Source organism: Cynocephalus volans, chromosome 18 (genome assembly GCF_027409185.1).
Source record: "Cynocephalus volans isolate mCynVol1 chromosome 18, mCynVol1.pri, whole genome shotgun sequence".
Taxonomy (NCBI): Eukaryota; Metazoa; Chordata; class Mammalia; order Dermoptera; family Cynocephalidae; genus Cynocephalus; species Cynocephalus volans.
Genome location: NC_084477.1, coordinates 9,518,963 through 9,533,420, shown reverse-complemented (window position 1 = coordinate 9,533,420; position 14,458 = coordinate 9,518,963). Strand labels below are relative to the sequence as shown.

The 14,458-nt window shown below is 39.4% G+C and overlaps 1 protein-coding gene across 2 annotated transcripts in view; it reads right to left on the bottom strand.

Moving 5' to 3' along the window:
- Positions 1-350: 350 nt before the first annotated feature.
- ACBD3 (acyl-CoA binding domain containing 3) overlaps positions 351-14,458 on the bottom strand; it is a 30,599-nt gene continuing 16,491 nt past the window's right edge. The window contains exons 4-8 of one of the 2 annotated variants that reach the window (XM_063082746.1): positions 12,799-12,957; positions 10,945-11,119; positions 7,901-8,087; positions 5,393-5,689; positions 351-2,360 (exon numbers count right to left, since the gene is read on the bottom strand). In XM_063082746.1, coding sequence (XP_062938816.1) covers positions 2,149-2,360; positions 5,393-5,689; positions 7,901-8,087; positions 10,945-11,119; positions 12,799-12,957 — 1,030 coding nt within the window. In that variant the 3' untranslated portion in view covers positions 351-2,148. The remainder of the gene's footprint in view (positions 2,361-5,392; positions 5,690-7,900; positions 8,088-10,944; positions 11,120-12,798; positions 12,958-14,458) is intronic. The other variant, XM_063082747.1, reaches the window with a different exon arrangement.

Sequence of the window (14,458 nt, the reverse complement as noted above, 5' to 3'; positions counted from 1 at the left end):
CATGTATTTTACAGAACATGCCACGTACATGGTGGTGTAGGGAAACAATTTTATAACCCAGACATATTCAATAAGAAATGTCAGTGCTTTCCTACATCAAGAAGTCTGAAAGATTTTAACTCAGCAGGGTAATTCACAGCAAAAACTAATCAGCCAGGAACAGTCTGTTATTTTTTAACAAGATAAACAGAAAAGATCATTTAAAACATTTCTTCTTGTCCTACCCAAATGAAGGAATATTGTACTAATACTTCAGAGACTAACTACATTAATGAAACATCAACAAGTTACAGATAAACATTTTAATTGATTAAATATATTATTTTCAAGATCTTTTTGAAATCGCACTTGTACTGTACTAATCAACAGCCAAAGGCAATAAAAAAGTTTAAAACCAAAAATGTTCTGACATGAACACATGACAGGAACCGCTGCTATATGAAGTAACATATACTGCTCCCAAGAACAATATTTTTAGGAGATAATTCACCTTAATATGTGCAAGAACAAATCTGTAACCGAAGGCTGGAAGAAATATATATTAGTGCCTGCTTCTTAAAAGTTTATTTTACATTTTAAATATTTTTCTCATTAAAAAAAAAAAGCCAGGAAGTGCCTAACTCCGTGGTTTCTATATCATATGTACGTGAGAGCTGACAAATGTTCTGGATCTAACGGTGTGGATATCTATGAGCTAGAACTACTTCTGAATCAAAATTAAAAAATACAAATTAAGCACTGCTTAGAAAACAATCCAGTTTCTGAACAACTAAAAGAGAACAGAATTAGATACGTACAAAACCAGGTATTAAAATACAAATGCAACAGACAAAAAACTCAAACAGCCCATATGTAGTGAACTGTGTATTGCAGCTAATCAATGGAAACCATCCTACAAGTGACTATGAACTGAAATTTTAAAAAACTAAGTATTTCAGTAACAACATATAACAACATTAAGTGTATATTGCCGTCTTACCACTCTCCCTTCTGAAAACAAGAATCTCTTGAAGCCAATCATTTACACAAATTTGAGGCAATTAATCCACATTTGTTTTCAGCATGGAAAAGATTTACCTCTTCCCATTAATAAAGACATAATACAGATTAAAGCTGTAAGATTTAAGCAAGGGCATATGCATTTCCAGTTCTCTGATAAGTAATTCCAAACTGGAATCATGTAGGGTTTGTGCCTCAGCAGTACCAGATCAAAAGAAAATGGTCTGTCTCTGGCAGTGATTTCCACATTAGTGCAATGTTACTCCCCATACACTGAATAATATTTAAATGATTTTATATATTTTAATCCAGTAGGTGCCAATTTGAGTTTACAAAATCCCTAACTGTATGCTCTGTGCACAAAAGTTTCAACTGAGATGCTCTATAAAGCCAAATCAAAACAAAAATTAATTAATTTTATTTTGCTAGTGATAGTATGAACACCAGACGAAGATAAAGGACTGAGAGTTTGCGGAGGCTCACTAAGGAGGACGTTTGAGGTGTTCTACGTATCTTGATACTTTGTCAATTGGGGTTGAACATTCTAGTTTAAGATGATCTCAGAATATAATTCTCTGTAATATAACTCTGATCTCAACAACTGCATCCAAAGTAAAAATAGTTGGGTCATTCAGGACAAGATCAAATTGACGCAATTTCTTTTTCTATTATAATTTGTGAGGTCTTAAGTTTTAAAATCAGTGGCCTTCAATCAAAGCCAGCTGCACCTGATGTAGATTATTAGCGCAAGGATTTCAAATTAGAGAGCATTGTGATTATGGGCTCTCATAAAACATATGGAGCAGGCAGTAATGGGCTAACCAGCAGCCAGGCAGGTCAACATTGGGATGTTTTATTTTAGAGACTTTACATATTTAACACGTAGCTCACGTAACTTCAGCATCCACTGGTAACTCTGCTGGTCAGCACCCAAGGGCTGGATGAGTCTGAGGAATCCCTTTTGACCCCAAAGTATTAATGCTAAAGAGTCTCAGGGAAATTCTGATTCCCAAAAAGAGTTCACAAACTATCAGACCAAAATCAACAGTGTAAGCACTGACTCCAGTGCTCCACAAGAGTCAAAAGAAATTTCCAAATTAAATGCCATCTTCTGCCCAGCCCTAGACTCCAGACTCTGTAACAACATCTTTATCTAGTATAATAGACTCTGTAGTAGACGGATTTTGACCTCCACAAAGAGTAGGAGTTGTCAAATTTGAGGAGATAGACTCCTCTCCCTGGGTATTGGTGGCTGCCGGCATACACTTCCTCATGACAGTCCCGTCGGTACACAGGCACAATCTCATCCAGCAGAGGTTTGCTGGCATTCTTTTTGGCTTTCTCTTCACAAGTGGTGTTTTCTATGAGAAATAATGGAAACAAGTCAATGAACAGATCCTGGGAACCACATTTGAATCAAGCATCCAAACTCTATCCTTTCTTTGAGAAATTGCTTGTTAGGAATTCTCTGGAAACATTCTACAACTTATACGCATGTGAGCATGTATTCACTCACTCATTCATCCAAATTCCTGAGCACTGGCTATGTACCAAGCACTGTTCCGGGCTCTGGGAGCCCAGTGGTGAACACCTGGTGGTGGTAGCAGGCACCTACTTCTGGCCCCGATTTTTCTCCTTCCATATTCATTCAATTCCTAATTCCTCCCCAATAGGAGCAATCTTGCTCATCTCTGAATAGGATCAAGCAAAATGTTGCTCTGATTGGTCCTCCCCATTTTAGGAAGAGAAAGGAGCTTATGAGGACTATTTCTGTCATCTTAAATATGCGGGTACTTCAAAAAGTTCATGGAAAGATTCTTATTATCTTTTAATTCTATTTTTCCATGAACTTTTTGAAGTACTCTCCTATAAAGAGTAAAATGAAAACGCCACAGTAGAGAGGCAGGCATTCAGAAACACCATGAATATTCAATTATTTTCATTAATAGGGAGAAAAACCAAACCAACAAAAAAAAACCGGACTCTTCTTCCATTTGCAATCAAGCCAGGACTACTCATAAAATGCACATTAGGGACAAGACATGGTGACAGAGTAGCCTCCTACGGCATATGGACAAATGTACTTTATAAACTAAGTTTTCAAATGGGATGAAGTTATGCTCACTCTTAGCAAACAATCCTTGGGAGCAATAAACCCTCACTGTTGTTCCTATTAACACAGAGGTTTTAATGGTCTAGTTTTAGTTGCGAATCATTTTATGATTAGGAATGATACAAGGGGAGGTAATGCTATCTTCCATTTCAGGGACATATTTTAGAGCTAAGGTGAAGGATAACAAGGTTCTCACCTAAAGAAATGGACCCAGCCACTTTTACCAGTGTTCTTCCCAACATGAATAACCCAAAAACTATCACCAGCTAAGGGCTCAGACTAGGAAGAAACCTCCTTTTAGAAGCTCCTAGCAGGCAACCCAGGAGGGACACATTACCTCAACCAACTTCTCAACAGAGAATCCTACATTATTCACAAAGCTCTTTATAAGTACAGTAATTTGCACACACACAAAAAACCTTCCTTCCTAGACATTGCACAGAGTCCGATTTTAATGAATCCCTGTGATGCATGAGCATGGTAGTGCAGGGCTTAGGCCTCTGGTCCTGATGTTGCCGAGGGGCACCTGAGACAACAGAAGTCACACCTGGCTCAGCTCCCTCTCACCTCTTCTTGGTTGTTTTCACTCTTGTATTTTTACTCTCTGGTTCAGTCAGTAGTACTTATGGGCAATGCTTTACCTTGCTGGTGATAATCAGAATAAAGATTGCTGAAAACAAAATGCCATGTAAGACAAAGCAGCGCATGCTTCGAGATTTACCAGCTCAAACCTGGCCCTGCAGTGTAATGAAGCATTTCAAATCTGCTTCTGGGGTGAGAGTCGATTTGCAAGATGTACTGGAATTTCTGGGCCACTCTGATGGTTCAAGAAGATAATGGTACAGAATAAAAATGGTCATTGGAGCTGAACAACTGACTGATTAGTATTAAATTAAATATTAACTGGTAAACTGAATAGTAAATTAAACTTAAGTTCAAGAAATGCTATGGCATACCTCCTGTGTGTTTCCATACATGACTCCAGAGGCCCCAGAGTGTGGCACGGTGTGATAATGACTGAACAACCACATACCTCAAAAGTTGACTGAACTTCTAAATTTTAAGATCACTCCATGCACTTCCAACAATACCTCTCTGAATGTATCACAATACAATCCTTGTGAAACATTACCAATCCTCTTCAAGAACAAGCAGTCTGTTTACAAGTCACCTGAAAGGTCAGTTAGTTCCTGCTACAGTTTGAATGTCCCCCCAGAACTCACTGAAGCTTGATCCCCAATGTAACAGTGTTAGGAAGGTGGGAAATCTGATTATGGCATTTGATTGGATCCTGAGGACTATACCTTTATGAGCAGATTAATCCAGTCAAGAGTAATGGGTTGTCAGGGAGTAGACTGGGGGCTTTATAAGGAGAACAAGTGAGCACATCAGTGCGCGTTCTCACCCAGCCCACATTAGGTGACACCCTGCATCTCCACAAGACTGTACCAAGATGGTGGCCATCACCAGATGTGGCCCCCAGACCTTTGACTTTCCAGCCTCCAGAAGTGTTAAGAAATAAATTCTATTTCTTTATACATTACCCAGTTCCACATATTCTGTTATAAGCAACAGAAAACGGACTAGTACAGTCCCAAAGAACTGAAACATGGTGTTCTTCATATTCTCACACTCATGACACTCCTTCCATATGACTCTCAATCAAGTCAACAAATAATTTAAGTGCTTACTAGGTTTGTAAAAATGCCCCAAGTTCTAACTTTTCTGTGTAACAATAAGCACTACATTTTATAACCTGTTTTCTAGACCAAAATAGTTTGGGCTGTCCTTGAAAACACCCAATTTGTCTACTTATTCAGAGAACATTAAAAATTACACTTTAGTAAAATAAGGATTACCAAAGGGAAGAACAACTGAAATTTTTTAGGTGAGCTGTCCTGGTGAGTTTCAGTATTTACATGAAAATTCTGAGAATAATGACCTAAAAAGCTAGTATCAGAAATAAAAATTCATGTTCAGCGCCCAGTCTCCTACAAGAGGTAAGCCTTTCTTGCAACCTTTTTGGCCCAATGCCCCGCTAATGAAGAGCTTGTTCCCTTCATCCGGAAGCATAAGAATGGCTGACAGGAAGCCCCTGGGGACCTGAAAATAGCTGGCTGTGGGCCCGCCAACCAGGCCAGCAACAGAGCCAGCTGTGGGCCAGACCCGCCCTGCCCCCCCAACATCTTAGAATGTACTTAAAAAAAAAAAAAAAAGGCTGACATATGAGCTGTGTACCATCTGTGCCAACACACAACCCAGAAGATACTGAATACAGACCAATGGCTCTACCTTCCTCCTCCTCGTCGTCGTCACTGGACTCACTGACATGCACGCTGACAGCAGTGTTTGGAGAGTCTGTCCATTCAAAATACACCCCAAACCCAATGTCATAATTGTCTGTTGCAAATTCCCAAAAGAGATATGATCCTTCTTCGTGAGTGGGTACTCGAACGGTGACCACTTCTCCTCTGCCCACTGTAATCACGGAATCTGCATCCTGCCGAATCTTCTCTTTAAAGTCTTTGATCTGGGGTCGCGTCCACATGGAAGGAGCTGCTATTACTGGAAGAGATTCTAAAAGCAACAGGAATTACAAAAGCTAAAGAGAAAAAGCCTTCACCCTTCAGGCGGCAATATTTGCATAGGACCACCTACCCAGTCACACTCAGGCTCCAAGTGCAATATGATCTAGCTCAAACCAAGGACTTGAAGGGATACAGAAGCCTTATCGTGTGGGCCGGCCCGTGGCTCACTCGGGAGAGTGTGGTGCTGAGAACACCAAGGCCCCGGGTTCGGATCCCATATAGGGATGGCCGGTTCGCTCACTGGCTGAGCGTGGTGCTCACAACACCAAGTCAAGGGTTAAGATCCCCTTACCGGTCATCTTTTTTTTTTTTTAAAAAAAAAAAAAAAAAAAGAAGCCTTATCGTGGAAGTCTCACCTCGAAGTCTCACCCCAGATGACTACACTTAACAATATCACATGTATTCAGAGGTCATCATACTACTTCAAGCAACAAATGTAATCCACAATCTTATAAGTGATTGTTTTTCAACACTCTAATTACATATGAGGATTTAAGAACGACCTTGGAAACTCTCTTAACTGTAGCCAAGGAAACATTTTAGCAAGGAAGAGAGATTGGGACCTAGGAATAAGTTACTCCTTTGGATGTTAACAAAGAAAACAGGGCTTTGACAGTCTATTTGCTGAAAAAAAGTGTTGATCTCTGAGTATCCCAAAGCTCTAGAGGCAATTCTAAAGGAGTTCAAAGAAAAACTGAGACAAGATTAGAACCATTAGGGACTAAGAAAAGGGTATGAAGTCTTGTTATTGAGCAGTATCTACGTGCACTGGACTACTTAGATTTTCCAGTTAGTCACAGAGCCTTTGACAAAAGATTTTCTCTCATTTGAAAGTACTGGCATAAACTCTTGATAAGAAAAAAGGGAGAGGTCAAGGGTTCAGACCCTTGTACCTGCCAGCTGCCAAAAGAAAAAAAAGGAAGGGGGTGTAAACCAAGGGATTTTCAAGGTCTTTTCTGAGGCTATTTTCTGTCACTTGTTCTAAAAAGACAAGGAGGATCTCTGAAATCAAATTTCTTATGAACCACACCAGCATCCCTGACTACTGTCATGTCACTGAAATGCTCTTCTATGCCTTCTTACTTAGTTAACTCCTATTCTTGCTTCAGATCTCTCAACTCAACTGTCCCTCAGGAAAGCCTCTGGCGACCTCCCTGACTAGGTCACACTCCTCCATTACACTCTCTCAAACTACAACGTGCCTCTCCTCTCTCCATCGCAGTACTTACCACAGCTACAATTTACATTTTATGTATGTTATTTTGCCTCACCTCTGTTTTCCAGAGCCCCTAGCTCTCAAAAAACCTTCAACCAATTGTTGAATGAATGAATGAGCTGCCCATGGAAAGCTAGTAGAGCTTTGAAAATGCTACATCATCTTCTGGGCAACATGGTACGTTAGTCTCAAAAAATACATTGTAATATACGGTAGCCAGCCTCCAAGAAGGCCCCCTGTGACCCTCATCTCCAGGTCTTCATGCACTTGTTAGGTCACCCATCACTCACAATATTTCAGGGATGGTATATGTGACCAGCAGAATACGGCAGAAGTGCTGATGTATAACTTCCAAAGTCGGGGCAAAAAAGACACTGCCACTTCAGCCTTACTCTTTTTCAGATGGTGTGTTAAAGACACTCAAGCAGCCCTATGGAGAGGCTTCATGGGGCAAGGAACTTAGGCCTCCTGCCAGCAGCCAGCACCAACTTGCCAGCCATGCAAGGGAACCTTTGGAAGCAGATCCTCTAGTCCCAGTCAGGGCTTCACAAGACTACTGCCCCAGCCAACATCTCAACTGCAACCTGCAACCTGATAGACCCTGAGCCAGAACCATCCAGCTAAACTGCTCCTGAATTCCTGACCCACTGAAACTGTGCAAGATAATAAATTTTTATTGTAATTTTAACCTGCTGAATTTGGGTGCAACTTGTTACACACAGTAATAGATAATTGATATATATAATAAGACAAAAGATATATTTTGTCTTAAAAGTGTTCAAAAGAGATCTGATTAGCTCTTCTACACTATTCTAAGGGTCACCAGAAGCATCGGTTTCAGACTAAAAAGAGTGAAAAAGTGTTCAACTGCCGCAAACACGTAATTGCTCTCAAAAGCTAGTTAACCTGACTTCCTGGGTTTTTGTTTTTCATGGAGTATGACTCATGACATCTGGATGGATGAACACATATGGTAAACCATACCTTTTGGTCCATTCTCCAAGGCTTCTTCTGCGGCTTCTTGTTCAAGTTCTTTTTCAGAGTTATCAGTGTGGGTTTTGGTCTGTCCATTAACTGACATCATATCACTTGGTACAGCTGCATTCACTTTTGATGATGTAGCCAAAGAAGCCCCAGCCACTACTACTTCCTGCTGTTTCTGTAATGCTGCCTACAAGTTGAAAGAAAGTGAAGACACGCTGACCAGGAAGGCTAACCAATGGGACATTTGCAATGGACTGCATTCTGACCTCATGCTTTTGCCCCACCAAAGAGTTGTTCCAAGAAATTACTAATAAACTTTTATCAGTTTTTATCCTGTGTACAATGAATATTAGTAGTACAATATCAAACTGACACCTAAAAATGATAAAAATTAATGTGGACAAAAACTCTGGGAATCACATTTCTGTTATTTGAGAATCACTAGAAAAACCAATCAGGAAAAATTAAAGTAGGTAGAAAATAATCAACCCAAAATAAAACTACTAAAGGCAAAAATTGAACACAGTAACATGTATTCTTAAAATTGAAGAAAATCTTCTTTATAAAATTCAATACATAGAATTTGTCACTTTATATAATCATGATTAAAATGTGTATATTCATATGTACGAAATTAAAAATATCCTCTGAGTCAAAATGGGAGAATAAAAACATCTTTAACCCAAAGAATAACTATTTGGGACATTCCTTTTCTAAGTAAAAATGGACAGATATTATTTGAAATACCTAAGTATTACTTAAGTAACTTTGGGGGGAACTTTAAATTGGATTTTAACATACACATAGAAAAGTGCACAAATCATAAATTATACAGCTTGATCAATTTTCATAAATAAAACATGTCCATGTAACCAATACCCAGAGCAAGATATCTGCATCCCAGAATCCTCCCTAATACCCCTTTTTCCTGAAACCTCCCCCCAAGGCTAACAAACTATTCTGACTTATAACACTACAGACTTGCTTTGCCTGTTTTTGAACTTTATATAAATGGATTGTATAGTATATGCTGTTTTTTATATCTGGCTTCTTTCACTCAACATCACTTTTGTAAGACTCATCTATAGGGTCATAAGTAATTGTATTTTGTTGTTTACATTGCTATAGGATATTCCATCGTGAAAATATAAAATTTATCCATTCTTCTATTGATGAGCATTTTGGCATATTAATAACTTTTTATTCTAAAACACTAAGTCAAGCATATGTTCACTGCAGGAAAAAAAAATGTATATATACACATATATATGGAAAAAAGTCATTCTAATCCTGTGGTTTAGGGATAATGACATACTTGGCATATCTGTGAACACGTTTCATTTAATACATCATTTATAAGGCAATTACTTTTTTTTTTTTTTTTGGCGGCTGGTCAGTATGGAGATCCAAACCCATGACCTTGGGGTTATAAGGCTGCGCTCTAACCAACTAAGCTTACTGGCCAGCCAAGCCAATTACTTAAATGAACAGCTACACCTCTCTCTGTTGCTAGTGCAGGCTAGTAACACACCTAAGATTTTAAAATACCTTCTTCCAAGGTCTAAATTCTAATTTCTACATTAGTTTTCTAGGAGTACCAGTTTCCAGAAAAAATGCACACAACCAAAACAAGTCAGCACACTCAGAAACATTCACTGCATGACAGGAAAGCAAAGAAAAAAAAAAAAAAGCATTTTTGCTGATGATCAATAGTCCCAGCCCAAATGGTCCCTTCTCCACTAGGCCTTTCTTGAAACTAGCGGAATGAACAACTCCCTTCTCTGGGATCCCACTGCCCACGAATATACATCTATTACATATAACAGATTGTAAATTATTTATTTACATAGTCTCTCTTCTATACTTTAGAAGTTTTAAAAAGCACAGAAAGGTACAGGAACAATGTAACAAACACTCACACATGTAACTACACCCCCAAATTAACAAGTATTCCCATTGTCATTTTGCTCAGTATTTATATAAAACTTAATACTTTATTGGGCTGAAGTTCCCTCTGTTCCTTCCCCAGTCCCTATCCTTCTCTCTTCCAGAGGCAACCAATCGATTTGATAAACTGAGTTTGATCTTTCTAATCTCAATTATGGCTTTCTACATCTATTTCAAAGATTCTTGGTTTTGCTCTACTCTACGAACTTTCTTCTCATTAAGTGAAAGAACCTATAAACAGGACAGTGTTTATGAGCTATCCATTAAAAAAATTATCTGAATGTCTATCAAAGAAGCAGAAAAAGGGAAGTGAAACGCTAAAGTAGAAACAGGCTTTAGAGGGCAGAGAAGAAATCCCTCAAAAATACCACTAATTATCTTGAATAAACACTGGTTTGTCATCTTCCTCCTATTAAGGATTACACAAAACCTGCGGTGCTTTTTACCTTCCCCCTGATGCCGAAGACTCAGGGGGAAAGGTACTATAGGTAAGAATACATATTTTCAAAGAATTTAAAGAGTTTGGGAAAAAACAACACAGGATTACATCATGTAATAAGAAATGCTGAATAACTATACTGTCCTATATTTGGGGGTAGGGAGTTGGAGGAAGAATAACAATGTATTGTCGCAAACACTGCTAGCTACAGTGCCTAACATAAAAGTCAAGGCAGACACGACCTAGCTCTGCAGAAGTAGCCTATGGCCTTAGGGCAGGGAGTCCTCCCACTGGAAGCTCTGACAGTGCACTGCCTAAAGGACGCCCTTGAACTAAGGCTAGTTACCCAGGTCCTCACAGTTCCAGGACAACTATTAAGGTCTATGCCAAACTCATTGTAATGACACTCAGTCTACACAACTCTCAAATACCTTTATGACAGTATAACAAACAAAATAACGTTTGTTGTTTCAATAGCAAATTACTCTCGTGATTGCCAATGCAATGCTAGTCTGCCTAAAAGATCACCTAAAAGTTAATTTTATACCTTAGCAGCTAACTAATGCAAAATTCATTGGCAACTGTTAAAAAAAGAACTTGGGTTCCAATGAAACTAAAAACCTTCTCTAAGGCTGAATTCTGGGGTTGTCTATCGTACCTGTTGCTGTGCAAGCTGGACTTGGTACAACTGCTGCATATACTGCTGATAGTGCTGCTCCTGCAACTGGCGGATGAGAATTTGCTGCTGTTCGTAGTTCCCTGGATACTGCTGGGCCGCGTACTGCTGGAACTGCACGGCAGTCTGCGAGTTTAAAGCTGCCATTATCTGCTGCCTAAAAACATTAAAAAATATATACTAGTCTGACTACAGGTGATTGTTCATGACAAAATAAAATGTCCTTGTTATTTAGTTTTTAACTCTTAAAAATGACTAAGCTAGTAATGTATACCAATCAGCATGTGTCCCAGGCCCAGAAAAAAAGATCAAATAAGATAAACCTGGTCTCTAATTTTTTACTTAGCTTTCTCAAAAAAACTCAGAATGGAGAATAATAAGCATATCATCATGACCACCATCACCACCACATACTAATATTTACTGTGCCCTTACCATGTGCCATGCAGTGTTGACAGCACTTCCATGTACTAACCCATTTAGTCCTCACAACAACCCTATGAGGTTCATAAGGTTCAGCAACTTGCTAGTAGATGCCAGAGCCAGGACTCAAATCCAGGCAGTCTGGCTCCAGAGCTCTCCCAATGAACCATGATACTATACAATGATAGACTGTCACGTAAGGCAGAGATGAGGTATTTAACTGTTGGCTACAGCTTCTCTACCTAAATACAAGAAAAACAGTAAGAGGCAGAAGAATAGCTAAAAGGTGTTACAGGTGGCCCTGGTGAGTATAAATAAAAGCCAGTGAAAATTTGAGGGTCCACAGCTTTTAATTTAAAGTCTGCCTTAAAGAGAAAACACTGAAATGACTAGACGTACGTGGTTTGGAACTACTAATTTCTATATACTATTACATTTCTCTTTTATTTTCTTTCACAGAGGATCCACATACCTCTTAACTCAGTTATGCTACCAACTTAACAAAGACTTCAAAGCTATCTATTAATAGATAAAGCAAAATCTCACAGACTTCTGAATACAGCACAACACTGGGTCCACCAAGGGCACCCCCCCCCCCCCCCAAAGAACATTCAGTAGAATGAGGCCCTGGATCAGTTTGAGGCTAGCACTGAAGATTTTTCTGCAGACACTCGGAAATAATGAGAACTCAATGGACCCACATGTTCTCTGTTTTAACCTGTCTGCCATGCCAGCCTAGAATGCCAGGCTTTCTTTCCAGCATTTTATCAGTGTTAATCACTTCCTCTTTGTACCCACAGCTCCCTCTTGAAGAACCAGTTCCTTCTGAGATAGCTGTCCTCACAGCCCTTACTAAAAGAAGTAGTTTCAGCCCCCAAGTCCTGGACTAGGGACGAACACCTGACATAGACTGGGCCAACAAGATCCTCTGTCCTGGGAATTTGTAACTGGGTCTCACAGACTTCAGCCAGTCTCTGTTGGATGCATGGAAACATAGACCACATAAATCCAGGCTGGGACAGCCTTGCATATGCCAAAGCAGACAGTGACAATTTGCAGAGAGGAGAACGAAGCAGAGACATAAGCTGGGAGAAGCAAAGACAAGAGATCATGTGGACTCACAGACAGAGAGAACAACCAACCGACCTCAACTCCTGCTTCTAGTCCCTGGGTTCTGCAAGCTAATCCCAAATCCTTCTAATACATACATCTTTTTGCAACCAACTGATGCTTAAGGCAAGGCCCTCTTTGGTAACAGATCACTGGTAAAAATGGCAAGTAACTAATACTGGTCTACCTCCTAGTCATACAAATCACAGAATTATTCTAAGGCATGCAATGGTAAAAACTCAAGTCACAACAGTGTAGTAGGCCATTTATCATTTTAAAATAAAAGCCACACAACAAACTTACTTTTGCTGCTCCAACCGAAGCCTTTCTTCTTCTATTCGCCGCCTCTCTTCTTCCTCCCGTCTCAGCCTTTCCTCCTCCTCTTTCCTACGTCTCTCTTCCTCCTTTTGCAGACGTTCTCTTTCTTCCTCTTCACGCCGCCTTCGCTCCTCCTCCTCCTTCCTACAAGGTAAAGGACAGAGAAAATGATCTCTATACAATGACTCCTGTTCAAAAATAACAACACTTCGTACCCCAGCGAAAAGTGACACCTTTTTAGAGAACAATTTGGCAATATGCATCAAAATTTGAAACACACACTTCATAGTAAAAACTTATCATATGGAGTCAATCTCACAATATACAAGATCACATCAAGAATAATTACTGTTGCACAACAATAAAAAAGGGTGTCAATTAATAAGGCAGTACTTAAATCTTTATACCTATACCCTGAAGGATCCCCTTCTATGCTCACAGCACTAGACTCTTTTCCTTCATAATACTTGCTGTAGCTGCAACTAAATTTGTGATAAATTAAGCAATACACCTGCCTTACCCATTAAAGCATATGCTCCACAGGGCAGAGTCTGCCTACCTCCCACCACTATGTCCTCAGGGCTTAGCACAGTGCTGAAAAGAACAAGCACTCAATAAACAGGTGTGGAAATGAAAAATCCACCCCTAAATGCCATGTAGCCACAAAAAAAGGGGTAGAACTACATGGCCTAATAAGTAAAGACATTTAATACATTTGTTTAATTAAAAAAGCAGGTAAATACATAGAAGAAGGTCTGGAAGGATACACCCTAAATTTGTCAGTTACCACATATAGAAAAGAGAGTAAAATTAAAAGAAAGGTAAGAAGGACGATTTTCAGTTTGTGCTTCACATACTGGCATTAACGGAAAATCATTTATATTGCATGTATTTGTGTAATATTTCTGTAATTCTAAACATTTAAAAAGCTTTTAATTTTAAAAAGAACAGTTGGACTTCTAGGTGCAGCCGTTTCCCAGCTCTTGCCTACCCTATAAGATCCTTTCCAAAAAGAACAGACTGTCGCACTAGGAACATACACCTTATGGGTCTAAGAGTGGTGTGGAGTACGAGGAGATTGCACACAGGAAAAAGGGAAGATTTCCAAGGATTCTCCAGAGAAGACACCATTTCTTGGTCCTCCCATGGGATCTGTCTGGGTTACCCTACTTTCACCCCACAAACTCCTGTAAGTGATTAACAACATACCTGAGACACAGCCAAGGCTCAAAATACAGCAATGATACATGACCTACTTTTAATGTGTCACAGCTTGTACAGAGCAGGAAGTTCCATAGATGAGAGCTTAAGCTTCAGGATGGATGAAATCTAGTCTTAAAACTCTTTAAAAAGAATTCTATATGGGGCCGAGCCCATGGCGCACTCGGTAGAGTGCTGCGCTGGGAGCGCGGCGACACTCCCGCCGCGGGTTCGGATCCTATATAGGAATGACCGGTGCACTCACTGGCTGAGTGCCGGTCACGAAAAAGACAAAAAAAAAAAAAAAAAAAAAAAAAGAATTCTATATGGACTTCATGACAGAAGTATATTTTTAAAAGGAAAATTGCAGTTCCATATGCTAAGATGAATAGTAATAGTAACTTCTGACGATGTTTAAGAGAAATATGAGTATTTATCATTAAAA